Source organism: Taeniopygia guttata, chromosome 19, assembly GCF_048771995.1.
Source record: "Taeniopygia guttata chromosome 19, bTaeGut7.mat, whole genome shotgun sequence".
In the NCBI taxonomy this organism is placed as follows: Eukaryota; Metazoa; Chordata; class Aves; order Passeriformes; family Estrildidae; genus Taeniopygia; species Taeniopygia guttata.
In genome coordinates, this window is record NC_133044.1 from 4,741,624 (window position 1) to 4,769,300 (window position 27,677).

A 27,677-nucleotide genomic window follows, 5' to 3' on the forward strand; every position below is an offset into this window, starting at 1 on the left:
ACCAGATCCAAAATTTCCCCCCACCCCCCCAAGCAGAATTTGCAAGTGGCTCCACTCTGCACGCACTCCTCATGCTAGGAATATTCTCTTTTATTCATAAACTTCAGTGAAAACACAGGGCTCGGTGTTTATTGCCACAGGGCTCTCTGGTTTGGGAACTTTCTTTGCTGAAACCCCCAGTTCTTCCCTCCTGGAGTCCCAGCTCTGCCCCCAATGTGAGGCACTGGTTTAACAGAGGGCAGGTGCCCAGGGCAGGCTCTGATGGCCAGGCTGGGCTGAGCCAGGAGCAGCTGCTCCCTCCCCTGGGGCACAGCACGCTCCAGAGCTCTCCCAGGGCAGCTGGTCCCAGTGTCCAGGGCATGCACACACTGCTGGGGCACGGAGGAAAAGCCTTGGGGACGGGCAGAACTCCAGCAGAGCAGCCCTGGGTGGATTTGTGCTGTATGCAGAAGTGATGGTGGATCCTTCCTGCCTCTGCCTGTGAGTGAGAGAGGAGTCACTGAGGACTAGCAGGGAACCCCAACAGCATCTTCCACTCATCCATTCCTCACAGGAACTCTCGGTTCCCCAGCTCACCCCAGACAGTGAGTGACAGATCTGAGCTCTCCAACCACATTTGGGAGCTACTTGCCCTTGGAAAGCAAATCCTGTGTAGCAGAATCCTGTTCTACAGGCAGGGGCTCCCCCAGAACACAAGAGGAGCCTGTAGGAGAAGGTGTCACTTTGGCTGAGCAGCAGGAGAGCTGCAGCCAGCACACCCAGCCCCTCCAGCACACACACACACAGAGCTCTGCAGTTCTTTCAAAGAGTATATTAGAAGTAAATATTTACATCTATTGCAAACGTTTAATAGGCAACACGGGACTGAGAGCTCCCCTTGGGTAGGGAAGGACAGCACTGGCCAAACACTCACCTCCCCAGCTCCCTGCAGGTGGCAGCTGCATGGAAGCCCTTTCCTCTTCCAGGACAACCCACAGCAGGCTCCTCCTCTGCCCCAAGGTAAGAGCTTCCCACTCCCCTGATACTGGCTCTGGCTAGGCTGAAGGATGGGTGGGGAAAGGGCTGACATAGAAGGGAGGAAACTGCTCCTACAGGTGGGGCAAAGAGCACCCTCTGTGCCTTTGGGGTGGGAACAGACAGTGCTGTCCCAAAGGGAAGGTCGAAGAGAGACCATGCTGGATTCTTCCCTCCTGCCTCTCGCCCTACAAGGGCAGGAGGGCACAACACTGAGCACCTTTTTGCTGTCCTGTCTTCCCCAGGAGCCTGACCAGGAGAGGATTAGAAGGATTTATTGAGGATCAATTGCCAGTGCACAGCACACGTGGCATTCCTCACCCCTTACATGATCATGGGATGCTGGGGTAGGAACCAACAACAGCCCTACCCCACTGGTCCAGAAGCCAAAATCCCAATGGAAGCATCTAGTTCTGGCCTCCTTAGAGAGTCACATTCCCAGCCCAGTCTGCCCCTCTGCAGCAGCCCACTCTCACAGGAACTGCCAGGGCAGATGGGGTTTGTGCCTTTGCTGGCTTCCATTCCAGTCCTTGCCCTGCAGCCAGCCCGGCAGCAGAAGGGCTCTGGGGAGCCTCTCCTCCTCCCGTGCAGGCTCTAACTCAGCTGGCAGAACCTGAAGTTCACAGAGCACCTCCTCTGGGCTTTGAGCACCAGCCACAGGAGGAGATGCAGCTCCAAAGGCAGCAGTTCCCAGGCCCAGCTTCTGCCATCCCAGTGGGGCTGTTCAGTGGTTCAGGAGAGGAAGGGAAGAGGAAGTGCAGGTGGCAGTAGCTAAACTGTTGTGTTTTGTCAAGGGGCACCTCTTACCCCTTAACTGAAGGGGGGAGGGTACCTGTGGTCCCTATTACTGTGGAGGGCAGCTCACAGTCCCCTGGGGATCAGGCACACACGGTAAGGAAAGCTCCAGGCCTCTCTGCAGGGGTGACAGTGACCTACAACGCCCAATATCTCTCCCAGCAGCAGCGGAGGTTTCTCAGTTATGGCTTTTTTTTTTTTTCTTTTTCAAGATACAGAAAGAGCTTAGAGACATAACAAGTACAGCTCCCCCTGCATCCTCTGCTCAGAAACATCTGCCTCTGCCTCCTCCAAAAGCCACAGGCTGCCAGGCCAGGGGTCACTACGCCAGGAGCCGGATGATGCCGTTGTCCGAGCCCAGCAGGAGGTGGCACTTTGTGGGCAGCACTGCCAGGCTGGTCAATGTGCCCCGAAAGTTCTCTGAGCTCAGCTTGGTCGTGCTGGTGGGCAGGGCTGAGGACTCCAGCATGGAGTAGACCCCGATCTTGTTGGCCACAGTGCCGGTGACCACTTCGTTACCGTAGAGGTCGAACGCGTGGATGGGCTCGGAGGCAGATTTGTAGTGGTGCAAAGGTTTCTGCTCCAGCTCCTTCCAGACAGTCAGGGAATGATCTGAGGAGGAGCTGATCAGCACGTTGCCCTCTGCAGCCTGCAGGAGAGGAAAGGCCAGTGAACACACACTTCTGTAAAAACTCACAATCTGGTGCTGCACATGAGAGCAGCAGGTGGCTGCCAGTGATCCAATGGTCACAGTGCAATCCCTCAGAACAGTCTGAGCTGTTTCCCAGCAGCTGATGGTACTGAGCAAGGCCTTGGGTAGACACTGCAAGGTAAAGGATGCTCTGGTAGCTGGCAATCTCTTCCAAGAGATGGGCTGGGCCTCTTCTCAACAACACCCTGACACCCAACACAACTCATTCATCATGTTACTACTGCAGTGGGTACAGGGATTACCATGCAGTCTCCCTCTCCACTAAATCACCTGCCAAACTATTTTCCCTCTCAGGAGAAGGAATTGGGAGGCTCTCTCACAGCTGAAAATACTGCTGAGGGTAGGAGAAGCCTGGAGCTGCTTATTAGCAGAGCTAGTGAGAGGGTAAACAACCCACATTGCTGAACTTTGTTTAACCCACATTTGGGTCGAGGACACTGGAGACCCAGCACTGCTCCCTGGGGTGGGTAAATATGGACAAGAGTTACTCATTAGAGCAACCCTCTCGCAGGGAAGCCCAGAGCCCCGTGGAGAAAGCAACACATTTGCTCCTTCACAGAAGCCATGACTCCTCCCTGCCCCTGCTGCAGACCTGCCTGGCAAGCATTGAAACCCAACAGGGCTGAACTCTGGCAGCAGGAGTTGGACCAAGAACAGCTGGCAGCAGCACTAACCACGGGGCAGGAGAGCTTGGGCAGCCTCTTAGGGACACTGCAAGGAATGCAGCATACAAACCCTGAAGGAAGGATGCTCCACACAGCCTCAGAGCATCAGTGAGGCCCCACCCTGATCCCAGCTGAGCCTCTCACCTTGATCTGCAGGATGTCTCCCTCGTGGGCAGGCCAGCCCCGCATGATGAGCCCCGTCCTGGTGTCCAGCAGCACGATGAAGCCGGAGGAGAAGCCGGCCACGACGCTGCGGCCGCTCGGACTCACGGCCAGGCAGCGGATGAGCCCCGCGCTCACGCCACTGGCCAGGCGGAACTCGTGCTGCAACAGAGACACTCCAGCTGGGGGGTGAAGCTCAGGGGAGCTGGCATTTAAGGGACAAGCTGCTTTCTATGGAGCCATCACAGCTGGCTTTGGGATCTGGGCTTTGATCCCATCATTAAGCACAGGGCTGGAGGAAGGCGAGTCACAGCACCACATCCCTACCTGTAGTCCCGGCTTCCTGTGGTCGATGAACCTCAGCACAGAGTCTGCACTGGCCACAGAGATGCTGTGATAGGGAGGTGGCATGGTGGTCACAGCTGTGATGGGGACTTTGCTGTCTAACTCATCAAAAGTCCGCAGAAGTTTGCCTGTGAAAGGATGACAGATATTATGGCAGGACAAGTCACACAGCAAATCTCTGGTTCTGTGCTGGTTTTTAACAGGAGCCATCCAAGCTCAGCACAGCCCCTGCCTGTAAGGGCTGGACCAGTTCATTCCAGTTCCTTACCCTTTCCCTTCTTACCCGTGAACTGGTCCCAGATGTGCACGGTGCCATCACAGCTCACCACGTGCTGGGGTGCCTCCAGCTGGCTCACGTAGAACACAGACTTCTTGTGCTCGGCGTAGGTGAAGCGCGGTGGCACCTCGCTGGTGCCATCCCCGTAATTGTACAGCGGCCAAAGCCGCACCGTCTTGTCCTTGCTGCCACTCAGGAAGAAATCCTCGCTGCCCAGCGGCGCCACGCACTTGATGGCCCCGGAATGCCCTGAGAAACTCTGCAGCTTGATCTGGTGGAAGTGGAAGCGGGGGTCGTGCTGGCTCACCCCGATCTCGTACTGCCAGTAGGCCAGCCAGTTCCCACACAGCATGTGGGTGCTGCGGGGCAGGTCGTGCTTCAGGGCGCTCTCCTCGCTGGACGAGCTGGGAGCGAATCCATCAGTGCCAGCGCTGAGGCGGAGCAAACCAACACCCTCCCGCTGCGTGTCCACGGGCACCTGGATGCGGTTCCCCACCAGGACACTCCCAAAAGTGCCAGAGTGAGTGTCCTCCTGAGGGCTGGAGAAGGGCTCAGCCCCTCGAGGGTCTTGGTCTGAGCCCACCACACTCGGTGTTTGTTCCAGGCCAACGGCCTGCAGGTTCTGGGGGTTCACGTTCTCCAGGTGGAGGCTGGCCAGCTTCTCAACCAGAGAGTGGTTGGGCACAACCGTGCGGATAACGTCACCTGAGGAGACACAGACAACGTGGCTGCAAGGCAAGCAATGTCCCCATCATCATCGTCCCCCTCCATACACAGGGATGTGGACACAGCATCCCCCAAGCCAGCGACATCTGCTCCCAGCCTGAAGTCCAGTGGGCTCCCAACCCAAAAATCAGCCCAAGCCATGCTGTAGAAGCTGTGGGTTTCCCCCAGCAGCCCTGTGAGCAGTGATTGCCCTGGAGTTCAGAGCCAGCACAGCATGCCCACATCACAGAGCTCCCTCACAGAGCCCTGGAGCTGGTGGCCAAGGCATACCCAGCAAGCAGGAGAAGGGGATGTAGGTGATGTAGGCCATCTCGGGGTTGAACACCTTCTGTAACTCCACCAGCACAGATGGATCCAGGGCCAGCAGCTTCCCATCTGAAAGGGGCACCTCCATCACTGGCATCTCACAGCTGCTCAGCGACTCTGCTGTCAACCCCTGGACAAGAAAAACAAGGTCAGATAAACCCCAAGATGAGATGCTCTTACACACAAACACAGTATTGTGTATAGTATAGGTGTATGCCCAGCACATTCCCACATCTGGGGAAGTGCAGGAGGAGACCTCTCCCACACCACCGACCTGGTCCTGCAGCTCCTGCAGCAGCGAGAATGCCCCAAAGAAGTTCCTCACTGTGTCACTCAGGTGTTGCTGCACCATCTCCTGCCCAATCCGCAGGCAGATCAAGGCGATGAGGCTGATTGTCTTCACACACAGCACAACACGGGCCTGGGCTCCGCTGGGGAAACTGCAGAGGACATCCATGACCAGCCTGCCCTCCACATATCCCTTTTTTCCATCCTCTGCTCATGCTTCCTGCCTTTTGTGTGTTATCAGGATGCTTTCAGCACTGTACCAGTGCAAGGAGATGCACATCAGAGCAGAAACACCCCTCAGCCCTGGCAGCATTAATGCCCCCACAGAACCATTCCCAAATCCCGGATTTTGTGCCAATCCTGCAGCGCTTACCCGACAGCTGGCGAAGTGAGGAAGCCCAGCACTGGGAGCAGCACCTCCTGACTGATTTTGGGGAGGATGTCCATCAGTGTGGTGTCAGAGAGACACACCACGATCTTCTGTGTCAGCGTCACGGCAGCCAGGAGCCCGGCCTCCTTCCGGCTGTTCAGCCGGACACCGCCGGAGCCAGCGCCGGGTGCAACCTGTGAGAGGGACTCCTTCAGAGCCAGGGCCACCTCCTCCCCAGCAGGACACAGCAAAGGTGACCCCGGGGTCACCTGTGCTCAGCCTCAAACCCAGCACAGCACTGCTGGTCACAGCTTCTGGAAGAGGAACCTGAGCGCTGGATGGCAACAGCAAAACATGGCTGGCACTCAAGGGATGAGCACAAAAACTGACAGGCACCTACCAGCACAGGAGATGAGCCTGCAGAAAATGGGCAATGACACCCCTAAGCTCACAGATTTCCTCTGCAGAGTACAACAACTCCACGAGCAGGAAGCTCAGTGGCAAGACCAACAACGCCACACTGGCCTAAACCACCCTGGACACCCCACAACATCATTTACCAGCACGGAAAGAGGGGAAACTCTTACATATGCACAATTTAAAAGCAAAAATCAGGGTCTTCATCCCACAGTCTGCAGAGGAACAATCCTTGCATGAAATATCCAAGCACAAATTATGGGCAAACCCACTGCTGACTTCTAGAAATTGAACTTCTAATAATTTCATGGGGCAGAACTGCACATCCTTTTTCTGCTGACAATGTACTGCTGCTGTTATGGCAGTGCCAAAGAGTTAATAACATCAGCAGCAACACTAAAATATTTCTTTCTACATCGTCCTATTTCCTAACTCCTAGACAAATCAAACACCCAAGAAAAGAGAGCCAGTAACAAAACCCACAGACAATTCCCAGTTCCTGCTATATTTCTTGTACACCTGCCATCTTCCAGCTCATCACAGAGGCTCTTCCTCTCACAAAATAGCCACCCTGCCAAATCCTGCAAGAAGGATTGACTTTATCCTATTTGTGACCCGCCGGTTCCACTGCTCCAGTATCAGGTTGCCAAATGCTGTTTCACAGGGGTATTAATCCCCTCTGTGCCCCCAAGCAATGAGCTTAGGAAAGCAAAGCAGAACAGCTGGAGCTATGATTGCAACTGGGTGGAGAATGATTTTTGCTGAAAAATGGGATTTTTTCCCCTGAAAAATCTCCCCTTCAACACTGGAAAAACTGACAATGCCTTTTTGTTTTCCTTAAATGAACAGCTGTGGCCTCTTTTCCTCTAAGTTTAAATTATCAGAAAGCTACTGAAGTTTTCCACTTAAACGAGAATCCATAACCAAAGTGTTTACAAGCACAAAAGAGGGAGCAATATGAAAAATAAACCTGTTTAAAACATTCAAACCCTTTTTATTTTTAATGAAAAATTAAGTTTTTCAACCAGCTGCATTATACATTTCCTTTTTGCTATGAACTTCAAGCTGAAAAGTTGGTGAGCCTTGCCAGTGCTTTTTTATTCAGTTGAAAACCCGTTGGTCTCCCCCCAGTTCAGCCCTATCTATCCACACAGACCTCTGTGAACACTCACTCCAGCAATCTCACAGCAGCACAAGCTGCTCCTCCTGCCTGTTATCACAATCCCACCCTTGTGCCAGCTCTGTTTGGGCACAGAAAAGCAGAATAAATGCTTTTTCTCTGCTTTCACAAGGTCTGACAGGGAAGGAGGGGTAACACAGCCGTGTGCTTTGCTGGGAGCAGTCTGGAGCTCGTGGCAGGAGGTGAAAGTGCCTCTCCTGCTCTTCTCAGACAGAGCTGCTCAGCCCATACTGGCCCAGACAGAGCCCAGCCAAGCTCAGTTTTTATGTTAGAGGCTCCTGGTGAGGCTGGATTATTTTTTTTACATCATCCCTTTGTGCTTGGACACAACTCTTGCCCCAAGAGAGAGGAGAAAAAGGCAATACTGACCAGGTAGCTGATGTAGGGCAGGTACTGGTAGGTGAGGACAGGCTCTCCATACAAATATGCCACGTGCACAAGGCAGGCCAGCACTGGCTTGGACACCTGATCTCCCAGCACGGGCCGCTTCTGGTAGATATTTCCTGTGCTCAGAGGACTGTTCTCATCACTGCTCGGTACAAACTGCTGCCTGGTCGGGCCTGCCCAGAGAACAACGCTCATGAGCTGCAGCAGCAGCCACACCCAAGCAGAAGGATTGGGGTCAGAGCCCACCCTGGACCCAGGGGGAGGCATTACCGATGTAGCAGGACGTGAGCAGCCGGAGCAGGTTCCTGGCGATGAAGCGGGACGTGACGGTTGGGCCCAGCTTGGCTGAGAGCCACCTCACCATCTTACAGGCTGTGTCTGCAAAACAACAGCAGTCCCAAGGACAGCGCCCAGCACGGCACAGATCAGCTATCTGACAGTCCAGCAGTCCCTGCTGCCCCAACCCTGACTCTCAGAGCCACAAGCAGTCCTGGCTTCTTACCCTGGTTTCATCGCTGTCCCCAAGCTGGGACCACAAACACCCCCAAACCTGGACCTGCTTCCCCCGAGGCTCTGCCCAACAGCCAGGGCGCTGGCAGGGTCTTACCCAGCAGTATGGTCTGCTCTTTGTCATCAGAGTGATCTGGCAGCTCCTCTCCCTCCCCATCCTCTGGCTCGCTGCTGTCATCAGCCAGGGTGACATCCACAGAGGCCCCAGCAGCATCCACGACCACCGTCAGCTCCGCGTCAACCACCGCGTCCTCGTGCTCATCTTCCTCGTGCTCCTCTTCCTCCTCCTCCTCCTCCTCCTCGCTCTGCTTCAGGTCCTGGCTGCTGTCCATCGACTTCAAGCTGCTCTTGTCCTTCTGGGAGTCCCCATCTGCAGGTCTGTCCTCGCCCAGGGACACCTCGCTAGCGCTGCTCTTGTCACTCAGCCGGCCGAGGCTGAGCGACTCCTGCTCCTGGGGCTGCAGGGATTCCCCAACGTAGAGGCCACTCTGGAAGTCCTCACCCTCAGGCAGGTAGGCCTGGTCATGGAAGCTGACCCCAGAGGTGTAGTCCAGCAGGTCAAGTGCAGCAGAGCTGTGCTCCACGTCCATCTTGATCTCCTCCCCAAACACACACGACACCGGGCTCTCCCCTCCGCTCTCATCATCCTCGGCGGTGCCCAGGAAGGATTTGCTCTCCTCACGTGAGCTCTCGATGCCCACGAGGATCTGCAGGATGTGGGGCAGCAGGTTGAGGAGGAAGGGCTGCAGCCCCAGGCGCACGATCAGCTGGGCCACAAAGCAGTCTGTGTACAGGTAGAACCGGCCGTGGCGGGAGCAGGGCATCTCGTAGGCTCCGATCAGCGGTTTCAGCAGGTATTTATTGGCATTCTTGGGCCCCAGGGATTTAGCTATGGGTTCAAAGAGGTACCACGCTGCGTAGACAGCGGTGTTTTCCTCAGACATCAGAGATAATATGAAAGGCAGAAGTATCTCCAGGCCCTCAGGAGTGATTTCAGAAAGGATCCCCTCCAGCTGCTGCCACAGCTGGAAAACAAGCTCCCTGCCTTGCCCTTCATCCTCGATCTTCTTTGCCTGATAGGTGAAAATGAACTTGTGCAGAGCTGGGAAGTAGGTGGGGAAGGGGACAATGGAGCTGAAGGGGCTGAGGAGCTGCGTGGGACAGGGTGGGGGGAGGCCCTGGGAGATGGGTTCGTATTCAAACAGCTGCACTGCGCCCTTGCCCAGCCTGCTCTTCAGCAGCTTCTCCACGGGCACGCTCAGCTGCAGCAGGACGTGCAGCACGTGCTGCAGCGGGGCCGGGATCTCCTTGGGATGGTAACGGCAGAGGTTCCTCACCATCAGGAACCGCTCCGACAGCGACGCGTCGGGCTTCGAAGGACGAAGCCTCGGTGCAAATATAATCTCAGCTACCAGGATGCCCAGAGCTTGCATGTCCCTCTGGAAGAGGTCTGAGAGACTCAAGGGTGGCTCTTCCCACAGCTGCTCCATCAGCTGCATCTCGCTGCTTAAGCCTTTAACCAAGAAATTGTCCAATTTCTCCAGTTCCTCCAGGGCCTGGAGCGGGTTGAAGCCTTCAGGAAGTGTGATCTTCATGTCAAGCTGATCCACAGCCCCTGCCTTGCTCCGACGGAGCGGTCGGACCCCTGAGGATTTGCCGTCGGTGACATAAGCAGGGAGGGTGGAGGGCTGTGCTGGAGGCACAGTAGCACAGGGCTGGTCAGGGGCTCTCCCAGGAGCAGAAATGGAATCCAGGGCTTCTGTACCTTGCTCCAAATCATCCTCACCAGCGATGGGTTTCTCCCCAGACCAGGTGGTTTCACTGGGAGTAGCCTCCAGGACCAGCCCGTTGACTGCATCTGTCACCTGGCCTTGGATGTCCTCCAAAACCACGGTCTCACGGATGTTCTGGAGCAGAGGCCGGGCAATGGCTGGAGCTTCAGCAGGAGTGTAGGCAGGTCCCACCATGCGCCTGGGATGGGGCTGGTCAAAGAGCTGCACCACCCCGTAGGTCGTCAGGTGCGTGTGGTTGTCAACCAAGTGGAGACAGACGTTCTTCTCCTTGACTGCATCCTTCCCCAGCAGCTTGTAGCCAAAGGTGAGGTCAATCCAGTGGTGCAGGTCCTGGGAGACCTCCCGGCTCTCCAGCAGCATGCGGTGAACTTGGATGAACTCCTCGTAGGAGCTGCACCACGACGGCACATCCAGGTCGGGCATGTCCGGGTGGATGGAGCGGAAGATGGAGGGGTCTGTGTAAAACTCTGGGATGCACTCATCAGGTGTCCAGCTCTGCATGCGCTCCATGCTGGCTGGGTACTCGTTGGGCTCCCACTGGGACCTCACGTGGCAGCACAGCACTGCCTTGGGTGTCCTGCGGGCCGTGTACACGTAGTAGGTGATATCCGAGAGCACGTCCGAGATGTGATGGGGCACGTGGAGCTGCTCCCCGCTCGAGCCCCCTGCAACAAACGCCTGCTTGGTCATCTCGTAGGTGAAGTCCAGCTGTTTGTCCCCCTTGTTGAGACGGAACTTGGATTTCCTCAGGTCCCTGAACTTGCCATTTTTGGTAGTGAAGTCCACCACCCACGGAAGAACCGGGTGGTAATTGGGGTCTCCCATTCTCCTCCCAGCCAAGCTGTTCAGTCGCATAAGGTAGTCGAAGTTGCTGACCTGCCCGTGCACCCACTGCAACACCAGGTCTCGGAGGTCCTTTTGGCAGGCACTGCACGTCACCTCCTGCCTTTGCACACAGCTTTGCTCGCTCTCTCGGTCCAGACCGCCCTTCAGATTCTCCTCCTCCTCCCCCGGTCCCTCGTACCCTCTGAAGTTCACCCGCAGCCGGCTGCACAGCTTCTCATCCACAGCCACGTCCCGAAGGGAGAAATCTCCACAAGCCAGACCCGCCTGGTGACAAGCCCTCATGGCCTGCAGCACGTGGAAGAGGAGGAAGAGGATCTTGGCGTGGCTGTTGGTGAGCTTGGCCGGGCTGAAGGTCACAACGTCGTGCAGGCAGTACTGCACATAGGGGTAGATGACGTACAGCATGTCGGCCGACTCCAGCAGCGCCTCAGCCTGCAGCACGTTGGGGCACAGGGGCACCGCTTTGGCCACGCTCTCCTTGGCAGGGGACGTGCCAGCCACGTTCCTGCCCACCTGGAGGACGGGGCAGCCGTAGGCTCTGTGCAGGGCAGCCCTCAGCGCGTCCAGCGCCGGCACCGTGGGCGGCGCGTCCGGGCGCCGGTAGGGCCGCGCGTACAGCCCGTGGGCCCGGCCCCACAGGTTGTGGTAGTTGTGGGTGGCCACGCTCTGCATGAAGCCGTGCAGGGTGTCCCCGGTGCCGCCGCAGCGCTGCTCGGGGGGCTGTGCCCGCAGCGGGTACCCCAGCCGCGCCTTCCGCAGCCCGTGGATCTCCACCCGCGTCCAGCCCGCCGGGAGTTTCTGCACCGAGTGCTGCAGGAACGTCCTGACCTCCACCTCGCTCAGCCCCTCGGGCCGCGGGCAGGCCGCCGGCAGCACGCGGCGCTCCTTGAGGCTCTGCAGCCATTTGGCCGGCACGAAGGCGGTGATGTGGGTCCTCTCGGGGGCCAGCTGCCGGCGGTCGATGTTCAGGTCCTTCTCCACGCTCTGCAGGAAGCCTTCCATGATGGATTCTGCTGGGAGAAAGGTGGCCCAGACAGCCTGTGAGCGAGCAGAGCGCGGAACTACCCTGCCCGCCCCAGTGAGCAGTGAGTCTCACTTCCCCATCCACACTTGGGTAAAAAATAAGGTGGTTTGAGGAGCTTGGTCGCTGTGCATGTGTTGGGGGGACGAGATGGGACCAGCCCTGGCTGTGAGGGACAAGGTGGGACCTCTGCAACCAGGCAGGGTGACATGGTGGGGCTCCCACAGCCCCTGGCAGCAGGACACGATGGGGACACGATGGGGACAGGCACATCCAACTGCTGGGGAAGGGACATTATAGGACCTCTGCAGGCCCAGGGCTGCTAGGAGGGACACACAATGGAACATCCACAGCCAGGGCGTGGGACGCAATGGCACCTGCTCAGGCCTGCGCTGGAGGGACACAATGGGACATTCACAGCCCCGAGGACTGAAAAGGAATGCGATGGGATATGGAGGGGGACATCTGCAGCCCCAGAGAAGACGGTGGGGACACAACAGCACCTCCGCAGCTGGAGGGGCTACACCTCCAGCATAACAGCCGTATTGGGGACACAAAGGGACCGGAGAGGGGCCAGGGGAGCGACCCAAGGATGCTCACAGCACGGAGCAGGGACCCAGCACCGAGCCACGGCCACGGCCGCTCAGGCGGCCCCGGCCCCTCTCTCCCGGCGTGCTGAGCCGTGCTGAGCCCCGCGGGCCGCCCCGGGGAGCCCTCATCCCCCCGCGGGGTCCCTCACCGCCCCGGCGGCCCCGCGTTACCTGGCGGCGGCGGCGGCTCAGCCGCGGCGGGCGGCGGCGGGGGCGGCCCCGGCCATGCCGGTCAGGTGACGGCGGTCACATGCGGCCGCCGCGCCGCCATGTGCGCGGGGGGGCCGGGCCGGGCCGGGCCGCGCTCCCCGCCGGGGCCGGGCCCGCGCTCCCTCCAGCGGCCGGGGCACGGGCACCGGCGGGACGTGACGTCACCGTGACGTAACCGTGACGTCAGAGCCGCCCCGGGCTGTCAGCTGCAGCACGGCCGAGCCGCCCTGACGGGGCAGCCGGTCTTAAAGGGCTCCTCACCCGCCTGCGGCAGGTGAGTGCCCGGGGCGGCGGGGCCGTTCCAGCCCCGCCCTCTGCCCCGCGAGGCACCGCACGCTACAGGAGCTGTCCGGCCCCGCTGCCCGTGAGCCGAACCGGGTCCTCCCGCCTCCGCCCGGGCACTGCCGGACCTCCGGTGAGACGGGACCCACGGGGCACACGGTCACGACATCCACGGGCGGCCGGACCGCGCGCGGCCCCTTTAAGAGCGCCGGGGTCTCCCGCCGGGCGGCGCGTGAGAGTCACGTGGGTGGGACGTGGCGGCCGCCGATTGGCCGCCCGGCCCTGGCCCGCTGCAATCAGCTGTTACTGGGACGAAGGGCAGGAAACGGCCTTAAAGGGGCAGCGCGCCTCAGAACCGCGCCCCGCGGGGCGGGAGCGGCAGCGCCGGGAGTGCCGGCGGGGCAGCGGGTGAGCGCTTCTGGCTGGGCCGGGCCGGCGCTGCGCTCTCCCCCGCCGGCACCCGCGGCGGGCGCGGCCCCTTTAAAGAAGTTGTCCAGTCATCGCGCGGCGCTGCCAAGTCATCGGGGTCAGCCGAGTTCTCGCGGCCACGCCCCCCACGCACGCCCATTGGTGCGCGCGGCCAGCGCTCACTTCTGATTGGTCGAGGACTTAGAGCAACTTCTCGGAATCGGGTCTGTGTCACCGGCCCCGGCACAGGCAGCCACCGCCCGAGGGCGGGTGGGGGCGGCCGGGCTGTGCCCGCGGCAGCGCCACGCCCCGCCCGGGGCCAGCGGAAGGGTCGAGCACCTTCGGAGCCGCCCTGCCCCCGCCGCCCCTTCACCCGCTTGAAAATGCCAACTCACAGCACGCGGGGCACGCCGGGAGCGTTGCGCCGCACTACAACTCCCGGCGTGCCCCGCGGCGGGGTGGCCCCGTCCGTTCCCAAGGCAACCGCCGCCCGGCCGGGAGGGAGCCGAGCTCTCCCCGGGGAGGGGTAGGCGGGGCAGAGCGCCGGCTTTGCCTCCCCATTGGCTGAGCCGTGGGTCGCGCCGGGCGCCCATTGGCGGGAGCGGGTGGCAATCGCGGCGCGGGGGCGGGCGCGGCGCGCGCCGGCGGTGCCGGCCGGCGATTGGCCGGGGGAGGGGCCGGGGGGCGGGGCCGGGGGCGGCTGCGTCATGACTCCGCCAGCTGATCCGGGACGGAGCCGGCGCGCGGCGGGGGGAGGCGGCGGCACCGGCACCGGGCACGGCCGGGGCGGCACCGGGCCGGGCCGGGCCGAGCCGAACCGAACCCAGCCGAGCCGCGCAGGTGGGTCCGCCGGTACCGCGCTGCGTCGGGCGGTTCGCGTGGCGGAGCCCCGCGCGGCGCCCTCGGTGCTGCGGGGTTTGAGGGGCCCCGCCGTGCCCCGTTAAGGGAAGGTCACCTTTCCCCGGGGCAGGGCGGCCGCGGGGGGAGCGGTGCGGGGTGTCCTCCGCCCGGCTCGTCGGCGCCGCCCGGGCCGGGCGGCCTCGCCCCCGGTGTCGGCGGGGCGGGGAGGGGGGGTTGGGGCCGCGGCCCCAGCGCGGCTCCCGCACCGGGGGATCCCGGTGGGGCGGGCGGGGCGGCGGCCGGGGCCTCCCCGCGACGGGCGGTGGCCGCCCCGGGGGTGACCTTCACTCCGGGAGCGGACTGGGCAGACTTTGACCCGCGGCCGCTCCCCGCCGCGGGCACGGAGCGGAGCATCCCGGGCGGCGGAGGGCCGGGAGGGCGGAGGGGTGTCCCGGAGGGAGTGCAGGGAGCGGCTTTGCCGTGGAGCGGCGTGGGGGGAGCTGCCTCCGTTAGGGGGAGGGGGGAGTTGGTTTTACCGAGAGGAGAGACACTGGGGGAGGGGGGGTGACCCGGTTATACCGGGAGAGGGGCACCGGCTGGGGGCACAGCGTTCTTTATTAGCGGGGTGAGCTCCCACCGGGGCCCTTCCCAGAGCCGCTGGGGTCTGTCGGTGCTGAGAAGGGCTAGGTGGGAGCCCTGTTACCGACAGAGCCCCCCTCGTCGGTTCCCGGTGCCGGCGGGGCCCCCGGTGCCGGCGGGGCCGGTGACTTCAGCGGCGGGTGCTGATTCACGGGCCGGCGGGGGTGGAGCAGGGCCGGGACCAGCTCGCTGGAATCCGGACCAGATGTACCCGGCACGCCAGGAATGCTCGGCATCCCCGCCGGGCCCCGCCGCCGCCGCTGCGCCCCGGCCACCGGCACCCACCGGGGCCGGCCTTCCCCGGGTCCGCAGTGCCTGTGGGGTGCCGCTGCTGGGAGGATGCTGTGGTGGCCCCCCGGGGTTTTTTCCGTGTTTCCCGTTGCTGTCTGTCCCCCACCGTGCCCGGTTTCTCGGGAGGTTCCCAAAACTCCCTAGCAGTGCTGGGTGTTGTAGAAAAGGGATTTTTTTCCCGGGTTAAGGGGGAAGCAATGGGGTCCAACACCAGCCCTGGGGTTGGCGTGCTCACCCTCTAACAAAACGACTCCGAAGGGGGCTGAGCTGGCCGAAATTCCCCCGCCGGTAGCTCGGCAGCAGCCGCCTGACAAAGTGTCTTCCCCTGGCTGCCGTCCAGGTGGGACCCTGCCAGCGCTGATGGATGCCCGAGGTGAGCCCTGGGAACGCCGTGACCCCCACCTGCAGTGGCCTCCCTGCCGCGGCCACCAGGCCCTGCCAGAGCAGCTTGCCTTATCTTTTATTTTCCAGCAGAAATGGCCTTGGATTTCCCTGCCTGTTCCTCCTGGTTTAGGGCTGGCTGCAGGTGCTGGAGCTCACGCACAACCTGCTTTGGGAGGAATGGGGAGAGTTGAGGTTGGAGCTGCCTCTGGATTTCTTTGGATGGGGGGATGTCCCTGGGGGGAGGACAGAGCGATAGGTCAGCGTTGTGGGGAGGGAGAGAAGCTGCTGTGGGTGACAGGGTTCAATCCTGGCTCTGAAACGTGTGTTCCCTTCCCAGGTGCTGCCGTGCCACCCTGCTCCTGGCTAACCAGCACCAGTTCTTCAGTGGCAAGCTTTATGTCCTTCTCCAGTAGCTAAAGCTGCCAGTTGAAGAACTGTTGAATGTAGCCACTCTCTTCTCGTCACTGGGACCTTGGATGCCAGCCAGAGCCGTGCCACGAGCCACTCTGCAGAGTCCCGTGGATTGGAGGGCTGAGGATGAGTCTGACCAGGATGAAGAAAGTCTCCTCGGAGCCTCCAGACAGAGCCTTGGCTGGAGGATTGTAGAGGCAGCTGTGCCAGCGGGGATGCCAAACTCTGTCACCCCCTCAGTGGGGTGGCACCGAGCTGGGAGAGGCTGAGAGAAGCATTAAACGTTGTTTTCCTCATCTGTTCAGTTTTAGGAAGTTTGTTGCCCATGGGTTGCCCGGTGGGAGGACGGTGGGGGCTGCAGACCCTGGAGGGGGGCACAGCACCAGAGCTGTGTCCCCAATGGTGCCACTCTGGGGACAGTGGTGTCCTCTGGTTCAGGCGTGATCCTTCAGCTGCCAAAGGCTGGGCGTAGCCCACAGCTCTGCCCTGCTGCTGAGCTCGGGAGCTGCATTATCCTGCAACATGGCAGCAGTGGGATGGAGCCCGGGGCTGGCTGCACACCCACGCTGCCCGCTGCGGGCCGGGCTGGGCGCGGTGGGGCCGGGCCACCGGGCCAGGGTGACTCAGGGCCGAGTCACACACGGCTGTTCCTGAGCCTCTGGCCCCGGGAGGCCACACTGCAGTGCTGGGTTCCAGGTGTTTTGGAGCTTGCAGCACTCAGAGGGGCCGTGGTGAACTTTATTGGGATCTTGTCTGGTCCAGGTTCTGGCTCGTTGGTGAGCAGAAGCAGAAGGCTGCCCTGGGAGGAATTTGGAAGCTGCTCTGCCTTGCACTGAGTGAGAGGGGAGCTCCACAGGCTCAGCCAGGGCTCCTGGCACTCCAGGAGTGCCAGCACCACCAGCTCCCAGGCTGCCTGGGTGAATGGGAAGCAGGGGAGTGTCCAGGCACTGCTGCTCAGAGCCTGCCAGGAAGAGCACAGCTCATCCCAGCTCCGAGGGCGGGCAGGGAGGAACAGCCCTGTGCTGAAATGTCTGCACAATCTCAACTTAATCTGCCTGCCCAGGCTCCAGCTGCCCAAGGCAGGGCTGCTCCCAAACTTTGGCACCCAGCAAAGCGCAGAAAATGGCCTGGTCTATTAAGTGGTAGAAGTAGAATAAATCTTTTGTCCTGGGGTCTTTCCTTCTTACATAAAGCTGCTGTTCTTGGTGTGTTCTCGCTGATGGTTACAAGAAGCTGAGTTTCTTTGGGGTGGTTGTCACCCAGAGGGGGTGGGACTGCTGAACACCCTTGGATCAGTTCCTCCAGCTTGAGGCAGAGCCTGTCTCTTCCACCACAGCTGCCCTGCTGCAAGTCCATGCAGAGCAGCTGGCACCTGCTCAGTGCCCAACGCATCCTGGAGTGCATGGAGGGGCAGAAAGTCACGGTGGGAGGGTGGAGAGTGCCCGGGGGCAGGGAGGAGGAACTCCTTGGCCATGCCCCCCCCTCTTCTGCAGCACAGATTGATCTGTATGAGAGTTGTGTGCTCAGTGTGCCTCCCAAATCTACACCTTCCCTGTCATGGAGGAGCAACCTGTGCTGCTGGAACCCATCTCTTTCCTGGGTAAAAGGTGGCTCTTTCAAATCAGAGAGTTGCCCTGAGCAGAAGCACCAAACCTGTGAGGTCAGGAAATGTAAAACATTGTATTTCAGGTCAAATTCACGTGTGAGGTGCCAGAGGACAGAGGTTTGGGTGTTTAACACAAAACCAGCACTGCAGCCTCTCACCTGCTGAGGTGCTCAGGCTCTGGCTGTCCTGCCCTTCATGTCAAACCAGAGGGGGTTTGGGCTGTCCCTGAGTGTCCCCGTGGGAACTTGCCTGGCTCCTGGGACTTACCCTTCCTCCTGCACAGCCCCATGTGACTGGTGAGTAAGTGCAAGGTTTCCTGTAAGAAAGCACAGCCTGGCTGTGCAAAAATCTAGTAACTCTTTCCTCTAGCATCTGGCCACCTCCTCCAAGCATCCAGCATGCAGGGACACAGCAGGAAGGGCTGGATCTGGGATTTCTCTGCCAGAGGCTGCCTGCTCACTGCTGCAGCTAATGTGATATTCAAGACAGCAGTGACACCGCCAGCAGGTGCTGCTGGCTCAGAGGCTGGGTGGCATCTCTCTGTCCTTAGGGGTAGGGTATTCTGTGCAAGTTCCTGCACACAGCCCACCTCGTTCCCAGCTGGGAGAGCAGCTTGTCTCAGTCACAGCTCCCCTCGCTGGGAAAATGTGTTTTTGCAAAGGAGAAGGTCAGCGTGACCGGTGTGCTAAATGAGAGCTCCCTGCCAGCAGGGAAGGAGCAGGAGGAGCTGGTGCATCTCTGGTTGGTGTGTCTGTGCATCTGTGGTGGCTGCTGGCAGCTCAGACCCTCAGCTGAGCCCCAGGCCATGGGCATCCTCCTCTTGCTCTGCTGAGCTCTGCCCAGCACAAGTGGACAGCCGAGGGCTGTCTGCAAACACAAAATGCAGGTGCTGGGTTCAGCTTTGCTGATGGTTTTATTGCTCCAGGGTGGGAGGATGTGGAGCTGTTGACACTTGGTCGTGAGCCCCTCACAAGGGACACACAACCAAACTTAGCTTTGTGCCAGCAAGGAGATGTTGCCAATGTCACAGGCCCTAAAACAAGAGGTAGGTTGGGGATTTGCAGTGACTCCTTTTGCTTTTGTGTCTCTCAGTGGGCTCTGCTGACGTGGGGAACAGCACCGAGCCACCCACCAGCTCGGCCAGGATGTCACTTACTCTGCTTCTTCTTTGGAGATTTGTTTCCCCAAGTAGAAAACTTCTGCAATCAGAGACACCATGGGGTCACAGTTCAGGCTGGCAGCTGCAGTCACACGGCCATCCCTGCCATGGAAAGAGGAAGAATGTGGATCTCCTCAGGGTACACAGCTCAGCACAGCAGCATCCCCGTGGCACAGTGGCCAGGGAGCAGCTGTGTTTCAGAGGGCTCAGGGCAGGGTGGCTGGTGCTGCAGGATGCACAGGGACTCGTGGCAGATTGCTGGCACTGCTGGGAGCTGGGCACTGAGCCTGGGAGCAGTGGGGCAGAGGCAGAGATGTGTCCCAGGCTCTCTGCCCAGCTGGTGTCATCATTTGAGTTCATTCTCTTCTCCTTCCCTGCCCTGCTTTGGGTTTTCTCTGGTTCAGCACCCAGCAGCTGCCTTTAGTGCACAGCCAGGAGATGTGGGATGTCTGCAGCTGTAAGAGAGAGGACTGTGCCCTGTTTCCTGGCCATGCATTCGCTCACCTGATGTAAAAGATCAGGAATTTCTGTTGCTCCAGGCTGCCCTTCACAACAGTGTCCGTGTATCCCTTCCCACAGCCTGTGGGGGAGAGCCTGCTCAGGGAGCCCTGGCGCAGCAGTTTGCGCCCATCCCACCTCAGAGCCGGTGTGGTGGGGACACAGGGGACAGTGGTGGGGCTGGGACAGGGCTGGGGAGCAGACATGAAGGCTCTGGACAAGCAGAACTGTTTGAGCCTCTCCTTGGTTTGGAAAGAGAAGTTCTTCCTCTGTGACCTCTAACCCACTGGAGATCAGCAAAGAACAACAGCTCTGGGTGGCCTCCAGGCCTCAAACTCACCATGGCAGCCAGTCCAGAGCTTGAGCTGCTTCAGGTGACCTCTGCAACCACGGTGTGTTTCCAGCCCCAGACCCAGCTGGTGGAATTCCTCTGTTCCCCTCTCTGCCCTTTCCTACCTGCATAGCGGATGCTTTTCCCAAGCAACGTGGTCCAGAAGTAAGGAACAGTGTGCAGCTCCTTCCCTCTCCTCAGCATGTTCAAGGCAGCACAGTGACCTGGGAGGAACCAGCATGGAGAATATTTCTCTTGCAAGTCCTTAAAAATTGTTTCCCCATGTCTCCTGCTGTCCCTTCTGTGCCATTCCCATCTCTGAGGGAGCTGGGAGGTGACAGTCCCTCACCATGGGCCTCAGCCACTTGCTGGTGGTGGATGCTGGAGCTGTCCCCATCGAGCAGAGCTACTGGGAAGGTGACCACGTCCCCCGCAGCGAAGACATTGGGGATGTTGGTTTGCATGTGCTAATGGGCAAAAGGCAATTAGTGCACTGATGAGAGGGAAGGGATGGGGTGGGAGCTCAGCTGGCACTCACCAGATTCACCAGGATGGCACCTTTGTCGTTTCTGGCAATGGAGGTGCCCTTCAGGAAAGCTGAGTTGGGGGCTGACCCTGCGGGGAGAGGAGCAGGGGTGAAATGCAGCAGAGCTCTGCAGGGACAGGGAGGAAATTTTGGCCTCACAGCTCCTGTTCCTGCTTGGAGCAGAGCACTTGGAGCAGTGACCTGTGCAGGGGCAGCAAAACCAGGGCCCAGGACTCTGCTAACACAGCAGGGACCTGTGGAGCTCAGCAAGAGTGAAAGGCACAGCGGGAGCGTGAGCAGCTCCTCTCCTCCTGCCAAGGTGTGCTCAGGGGCTGCTGGCTTTCCCAGGTGTTTGGGGCCAAGAGGAAGGATGATAACAGAGTGGGAAAGATCACAGCAGGGAATGATGCCCTGGGCTTGCTGGATGTTCTCCCCGTTCCCAAATCTGCCTCCCTGTCCCAGCTGGGGTCTCTTACCTATTCCCACCACTACCACATCTGCAGGGAGCTTCTCTCCGTTGGCAAGAACAGCCTCTGTGACCTAGGAAAGAAAGAAAGGTCATTAATAAAGAGTTAAAACCTCTGTCCTAATTCCCACAGCCTCCCTGCTGCTTTGCTCTTTGCTGTCTTCTTTCTTCCCCAGGTTTGGATCACCTTGTCCAACTAATGTGTGCTGCTGGGAATGTAAAAGGAAATCACGCTGCTGTCCCTGGGATGGGAACATTTACTGGTGCCCTTTGAGCCCAGAGCTGTGCTCAGTGAAAAGGAAGGGAGGGTCTAGACATGGGAGAGGAAAGCCTGATGCAGGCACTGGGTTATATCTCATTTTGGGCTCTTTTCCCCTAAAATTAGCAGTTCGGGGATCACAAAGGCACGACTGACCTTTCCATCCTTTCCTCTCAGCTCAGAGATTTCTGTTTTCATGTGGAACTTCACCCCTTTATTTTGCAGCATCTGAAAAGGACTGGTTTGAGTATTCATTAGGAAATTCCAGGCTATAAAAACAGCTGTACCCAGCCAAAACCCAGGCAGGCAGGCAGCTCTGCTGCTGCTCCAGGCTGCAGGGAGATTCCATTTGTGTCCCTGGCTGCTGCAGGCAGCCTGGAAGTCTGGCTTTGCTCTGCAGGGCTGCTCAGGATTGGTGTGTGGGGTGGGTTTGGGGTGAAGAATTGATGTGTGGGGGGGGAAGATGGGGACCAGCCGTGTGTGCAGAGCTGGTGGGTGAGGACAGAGGCTGGGCATGCAGATTGTGACTCAGCACAGGGGCGAGGTTTCCTGGGCTGATGTGGATCCTGGGGCTGCTTGGATATCCGTGTGTTCTCCATGCTAGAAATCAGCCCTGGGTTTTCCTAACCTTCATGGCAACACCTCCAACCTGAGGGCCCAGGGCGTGCTGGAAAGGGAACTCCTCTCTTTCCACCACTGAGATGCTTCCAGCCTTGTCTGAGAGGAAGGCAGCCACCTCCATTCCTGCAAGGAAGAGGCATGCCCGAGGTGAGCCTGCTGCAAGCATCAACCTGCACCCTTGGAAACCTTCTCCCCTTCCAGGAGAACAAATCTGATGTGCTGCCAGTGCTGAACTGCTTTGCTATGCATTTCTGGGCTGAGGTATTTAGCTCCCCCCCTCTCATTCTTTGTTCTCCTGGATATTAGGAGATGCAAAGAATAGCTCCTGGTTATGTCCAAAAAAAACCAAACCAAACAAATAAAACAAAAAAACAAACTCCCTTTCTGTGCCTTAGCCCCTTTCTTTCCCAATTCTTCTGGACAATCCAGCTCCTCTGGAGGACAGTGACCTTTTCATAAGGCACATTTCCCTCTGTCCATGTGTAGCAATTGTTTATAGCTCTCAAAGTTTCTGGCTATCAGAGGAAAGAATGAGTGTGTGCTGTGTAACACACACCCCCAGCAGCCCCAGGGAGGATCCCAGCCGGGTAGAAAAGGAACATCCCTTCCCTGAGGGCCCCCAGTTAATGTGCACACCCAGCAGAAGGGGGTTTGAAGGCTCTCACTGATGGTTTGGCACCAACACCAGCCTGGTACCTATGAATGAAGCTCCTACAATCACCAGATTCTTCCCAGTCGCCAGTTCCAAGATCTTGCTGGACTCTTCTGGGGTTTGGAGCGTGCATATGTTCTGCAGGTCTGCACCTGGGACTTTGAGGGAGCCAGAGCTGGAAGAGAGAGAATCCAGATGCATTTCATGGTAGCAATTAAACAGAAAGGAAGAGAAGGGAGCACAAACCCACGGCTGTGTCATTCCACTCTGCCCTCCCATCTCCCTTCCTACCTCCACCTCTACATCCCAGTGCTGTCCTGCCTGAGGTCCTGGGTGTGGCAAACACTTTGTGCACTCACTGGCTGCCTGTTGCAATGAGCAGCTGCTGGTACTTCTGACAGGAGCCATCCATGAAATGAACCTTCTGCTTCTGGAAATCCACCCACACTGCCTGCAGGAGAGAGGGGGCACAGAGCACACAGGTTCCTCTGATCCACCCTCTGTCCTGCCTGGGTGCCTTCCTTCTTTCTGGGCACTCAGGTGAGATGAGGGGTGCTGGGGTTCTCCCTCCCACTTCCTACAGGTCCATCCATGGATGCACAGCTGATGTTACACCTTCCCCATGGCAGGAACGGGATCACCCACTGAGGGCTGAGCTCAGCTGCTCTGGTACCTCTTTCTCTGTCCAGAACTCTATATCCCGAGCCTGGAGGAATTCAGGTTTCCTCAGGTAGACATCCTCAGCTTTCAAGTTCATTTCCTGGAAACACAACAAGAATATGAAATGAAGCGTTTCTTAGAGGCAGCAATTCTCCTGAAGTGTTTCTTGTGGAGTCAGTTTGTAAAAGAGGTGAATTTTACATTACTGGATCACAGCTCCCCACACTGCCCCATCACCTTGTGCCCACTTCAGAAAAACCATCAAACTTTAGTTGGAAGAACTCAATAAAAGGAGATAAAAACATCAACTCATGTTGACTCTGATCAGGGATTTTCTGGGAGGAAAAAGATGTTTTCCTGGAAATAACACCAGTATTCCTTTTGGATGCCTCAGGAGTGCTGCCTCCCTTGCTCACTCCATCCCTCCTGGCCCTGAGCGTGGCCCATGCCCAGACACAGTCCTGCTCCTGTCCCACACAGACCTTGCTCAGCTTGGATTTGTCGTAGGGAACGTGGCTCTCGTTGGTGGCCACGATGATCCTGCCTGTGAATCCCTCCTGGCGAAGAGTCTCTGCACACACCAGGGCAGCCACACCTGCAAGAGATGCTCATCTCAGCCCTCTGACACCTCACTGAGGAGGAGGAGGAAGAGGAGGTCAGTCCTCCCTGGAGAGGAGAGGGGCAGCTCCCAGCATGTCCACACATGGGGCAGAGCTCAGATCCATTCACTGACCTCCCCCCAGCAGCAGCATCGTGTTCCTGTTGAGGAGGCACCTCCTGCTTGTGTCCTTCACCCTCAGGCTGCTTTCCAGATCCTGCAAAAAATGAAAAAAAATTGCAAAATGCTCCAGTCACACACAGCCCAAGGCACTGCCTGTGCTCAGTGACAGCAGGTAGGGTCAGTACCTTCTTTTTTGCTGTAATGAACACCTTTCCATCTTCCACTGTGACCTGAAGAAGGGAAAGGAGAGGTTTTTAAGTGCTCCATCCATGAGGCTGTGGTAGGAGCTCTCCTGGGAGATCCTGGTCCAGTGTGCCATCTGCCTCTGCCTCTGATCTTGGATGTCACATGGTGCTGAGGAGCTCAGGAGCTTTTCTCCTCATCCTAAGAGCACTGAGGAAGAGCTGTAAATCCTCTTTTTCTTTCCAAAAGCGCTTCTGCTGGCTCTGAGGACTACTAGGATCTATGGCACCACCTTTGACTGAAAGGAGCTTCAGGGCAGGGAGTTACATAATCCCAAAATCATCCCTCGTGTTGAAACTCTGAGTGACAGAGCTGTGATCAGGGCAGGAGGCTTGGGAGACAGGGTGAATGTGAGACCACCCAGATGGGAGGACAAGAAGTCACCTTAAAGCAGGAGATACAGTCCAGAGCAGGGTATTCCTCAATGTCTCCAGTCCTGATGTTAAAGCAGGCCCCGTGCCAGGGGCAGCGCAGCCTCTCCCCTCTCAAGACCCCTGCAAGAGACCCCCCCCAAGTTGGGCAGTGAGAACCACCCTCCCCAAAGTGTTTTTTTCCCCCTGCCCAGGCTGGGCTTACCTTTGCTGAGTGGGGCACCATAGTGGGGACATTTGCTGCCTAGAGCACGGAATTCCCTCCTGTTCCTCACCAGCAGCACTGGGTAGCCAGCCACCATCACCTCCAGGAGCCTGGGGGAGAGGTGCAGAGGTGGGCACAGAACCACCAGAATCCCCAGGACCACCCCAGGCACTCACTGTCCATCCCCAACGTCGTCCTCCCTGCAGACCTCTTCAGTGATGGTGTCATCGCTGTCCATGCTGCTGGAGCTGGACACTGCCAGGCACTCAAAGGGTGCCAAATTTCTGGTGAAGCACCAAAATGACCTTCAACTGGTGGAAAACACCCCTTTTTAAACTTTCTGTCCAAACCCAACACCCATTCCTCTGCCCTCTTCTGTCTGAATTAACCCACTTCTCATTTCCAGCCCTGTATCTCATTAAACTCAACTGAGCGAGCAATGTGATAATGGCTCTTGTAAACAAATGCAATTATTTATGGGGAGTTTCTGCTGCCATAGCCCATGTCTCCCTCAAATTGGGTCTAAAGAGATGCTTCAGCCTCTCCAAAGCCTCTCCAACATTTGTGCAGAGATGTTATTCATGGTAATTGCCGTGAAAGCACTAATTCCCGCCCAAAATGCCTCCTGGGCTAGAAAACAGCCAACCCCCCTTGGTCCTTAGTGCTCTCCCTGCCTTAACAGTCATTGAGAGGCTGATTAGGAACCTCCCTCTCTGTTTTGGAGGGAAAAAAAGCAAGAAATGGAGCAGGAGAATGTCATTTAAGGCAGGTTTCAGTGCAGGGTGGTGACTCGCTCCTGCAAATCCCCCCTGCACCATTCCCCTATTCCCAGCTTCTTTGGGAGAAGCATCCCTGGGTACTCACCTGGTCCTGCCAGGGGGGTCCAGGCACTTGTCCCCCAGGTCAGAGAGCCACCACTGCTGCTGCCTGTGACTTTCTCCTGTGAGCTGCCACCCTGGTGTCTCACCACAGGCACTCTGCCCGCTGCCAGCCCACGGCTGGTGATGCTGTCCCCGGGTTGCACAACGTTCCCATCCATCAGGAGATGCAGCTCCTGGGCCAGGCAATGTTATCTGATTTCGGCAACTGGCCTGTGCCTAATTAAGGGTATTTTGCTGGGGTTTAGAGTTACAAAAGAATAGAGGGCACATAGGATTTATGGCACAGGTGTGGTGTAAAGATGGGGTGTGTCATGGGCAGTGTGACCAGAAACTCAAGGGGGTTCAATGATATCCCCTGGTTCCTTCCCATTGCCCCTTTTCCAGGTGGAAAGCACTCCAGCTCAACACGAGGTATTTTTGCAGCACTTTGGAATGATATTGCTACTTTATATGTATTTCAACAACACTTAAAATTCTTTAATTTGATCTTTTGGTAGGATTTTTCTCTGTTGATTTTAAGGAACGTGAAGTTTCCAGTTTCCAACGTGCTTTACATCCAGTCACTGATGTCCAGGTACATGATCCCATCATCCCTTGGCCCGTGAAGGATGGCTTGGAGCAGGGTGCTGCTTGCTGGGTTATTTTTACAACAAAGTGGGAGTTGCAAAAAACTGGGAGTAACACCTACACTGTTTGTGTCTCCTCTTGTTCTTATCTCTATTTCACAGTCAATATGTTTCACAACTTAAAATATGCCTCAAAAATTAAGGGGGGAAACGTTACCAACAGCGTGCTTCCATTGTCTCCCTTGCAGAACGGGAGATCCACAGGGATCAGCTCCCTGCCAGCAGCACGTTCCGAAATCCTGCAGCAGCGGGGATAAAAATCCTCTGGTGGGCATGACCTGGAGAAGAAGGCACTTGCAGGATGCTGGATAAGTGCAGGATGGATTATTTGGGAAGCAGTTCAATTCATGGGACCCTCCAAGCCACGAGCAGCCCTTCCTTCAGAGCGGGGTACCGGAACCGTGCCGTGTCCGGGCAATCCCGGCCCACGGGCTCTGCACACCCACGATGGCCACAGGAATGAGGGATTTTCTCACAGCACCGATGAGCAGCTTCTGGGCTCTGCCCTCCTGGCCAGGAGCCTGAATGTGAAGCAATTTGGCTGCCAAACGTCCGTATTTAAACTCTGTGTAATTATTCCCCAGCAGCGCGTTCCCACGTGGAGGAGCAGCAGCCCTCGCCGGGCGTTCTCTGACTCAGCAGAAGGGGCTGGAAAAGGTTTGCTCACGGATGGAAATCTTCATTGAGCAGCCAAAGGGGCAGGCACAGAGGTGTGCAGCTTTGGGATGAGGCAGGTGGAGCTTGATCCTGTGCAGGGACATTTGCACCGCAGGGCTGAGCTGCAGATTCGGCCGCTGGATGCTGCTGGATGCAGCCGAGCACCCAGGAAAGGCTTTTGGAAAGGGCAAAGGAAAGGGCAAACCAAAACGCCTGACAGAGGCAAAGATGATAAAATGGATTTTAAAGAGGTGATTGACAAAGGATACAAAGTGGAAAAGGGCTTTGGATGTCAGGGAGAAGCTGGGGGGTGGCTGCAGGGATGTTAGTGCGTGTCAGGAATACACAACATGCCCTCGAGTGAGTGGGATGGGATTGGAGGCAGATTTTCAGGAAGATGCTCTGTAAACATCTTTTGGCCTTTTTTAAGGTAAACCAGAGATGGTTACTCAGAGGGTTTTAGAGCTTTTCTTGTAGCACAAGTCAGGATTAAACATAGGAAGGAAGAGAGGAAAAGGAAGTGGTGCCCTCGACCACAAAGAGAGCCCAGGTGGGTATCAGACATCTCTGAACCCATCTGCCACCCACGTTGCTGCTGACTCACACGAGCTGCTGAGCTGACCTTGGGTTTTATTAGACACCTTCACTTCTGCTGTGCCTCCCCAGAGCTGCTGGCCCTCCAGAAAAACCAAGGCAAGGATTTAAGGCGTGTAACTTTCCTGCCTTCAAGTTCCCACCGCCATCAGCTGGAGTAGCACGTTTTTTCATGCCGTGGCTGCGTGGATTCATCTTTTTCCCACCTTTTTGCCAGCTCAGGGCCCTTCTCTGCTCTACCAGACCCAGTGATTTTAACAAGCAGCACCCACGGAGTCAAACTGCTCAGCTGCAGGAAGAGGAAGCAAGGTGAAACCTGCAGCAGAGCTGAAGTGATTAATGGGGCACTGCTCTCAGAACAGCTTGGTTTGTGATATTAATAACGAGAGAATTCAGGAGGGAACCCAACCTGCTCCAAGCCGTGGAGCCAGCAGCAGCAGGAGATGCAGGGGGGAAGCTCCTGTGCTGGTATTTGTAAAACAGGAGGAATTGAGCGGGCTCAGAGGCCGTGATGCTGAGCTGGGTGTGGGGCTTGGGACGTGCTTCCACCTTGGAAGATTCATTCTTAACCTGTCTGAAATGCAAAAAAAACCCATGTAGTCGTAAATGCATCATGATGTAATCATGAAGCACATACATATTCATCAAAAATTACTTAAGCTTGAGACTGGTGAATTAAGCAGGGGAAAAAATGTTTATCCCACCAGGGAAGAAGACAGGGAAAAGAAAATA

At 57.8% G+C, this 27,677-nt stretch overlaps 3 protein-coding genes across 13 annotated transcripts; 1 reads left to right on the plus strand and 2 right to left on the minus strand.

Moving 5' to 3' along the window:
- Window positions 1-796: 796 nt before the first annotated feature.
- On the minus strand, window positions 797-12,899 carry WDR81 (WD repeat domain 81). 2 transcript variants are annotated; one of them, XM_030288062.4, is made up of 11 exons: window positions 12,576-12,899; window positions 8,252-11,803; window positions 7,915-8,022; window positions 7,627-7,817; window positions 5,664-5,854; window positions 5,277-5,442; window positions 4,967-5,132; window positions 3,977-4,675; window positions 3,676-3,821; window positions 3,331-3,510; window positions 797-2,458 (listed from the first exon to the last, which is right to left on the minus strand). In XM_030288062.4, the coding sequence occupies exons 2-11, from the start codon at window positions 11,793-11,795 to the stop codon at window positions 2,132-2,134; spliced, it is 5,718 nt and encodes a 1,905-aa protein (XP_030143922.4). In that variant the 5' UTR covers window positions 11,796-11,803; window positions 12,576-12,899; the 3' UTR covers window positions 797-2,131. The 2 variants fall into 2 exon arrangements, with proteins under 2 accessions (XP_030143922.4, XP_030143923.4); XM_030288063.4 differs by having other exon boundaries at window positions 8,252-11,806.
- Window positions 12,770-16,165, plus strand: LOC115497750 (uncharacterized). Of its 10 annotated transcripts, none has more exons than XR_012058681.1 (4): window positions 13,244-14,144; window positions 15,333-15,447; window positions 15,546-15,650; window positions 15,796-16,165. XR_012058681.1 is itself a non-coding variant. In XM_072937261.1 (4 exons), exons 1-4 carry the CDS (start codon window positions 14,012-14,014, stop codon window positions 15,869-15,871), a joined length of 297 nt encoding a protein of 98 aa, XP_072793362.1. In that variant the 5' UTR covers window positions 13,966-14,011; the 3' UTR covers window positions 15,872-16,165. The 10 variants fall into 10 exon arrangements, 2 of the variants coding, with proteins under 2 accessions (XP_072793362.1, XP_072793363.1); XR_005982236.2 differs by having other exon boundaries at window positions 15,549-15,714; XR_005982238.2 differs by having other exon boundaries at window positions 15,415-15,447; window positions 15,549-15,714.
- Window positions 16,166-18,369: 2,204 nt separating this feature from the next.
- Window positions 18,370-25,131, minus strand: LOC115497745 (apoptosis-inducing factor 3-like). Its single transcript, XM_030288080.4, has 19 exons — window positions 25,052-25,131; window positions 24,364-24,471; window positions 24,188-24,297; window positions 23,996-24,105; window positions 23,554-23,598; window positions 23,381-23,462; window positions 23,130-23,242; window positions 22,661-22,747; window positions 22,347-22,438; window positions 22,032-22,162; window positions 21,343-21,458; window positions 20,871-20,942; window positions 20,466-20,529; window positions 20,002-20,078; window positions 19,813-19,930; window positions 19,589-19,687; window positions 19,139-19,214; window positions 18,632-18,736; window positions 18,370-18,508 (listed from the first exon to the last, which is right to left on the minus strand). Exons 2-19 carry the CDS (start codon window positions 24,423-24,425, stop codon window positions 18,466-18,468), a joined length of 1,602 nt encoding a protein of 533 aa, XP_030143940.4. The 5' UTR covers window positions 24,426-24,471; window positions 25,052-25,131; the 3' UTR covers window positions 18,370-18,465.
- Between the last annotated feature and the right edge of the window lie 2,546 nt (window positions 25,132-27,677).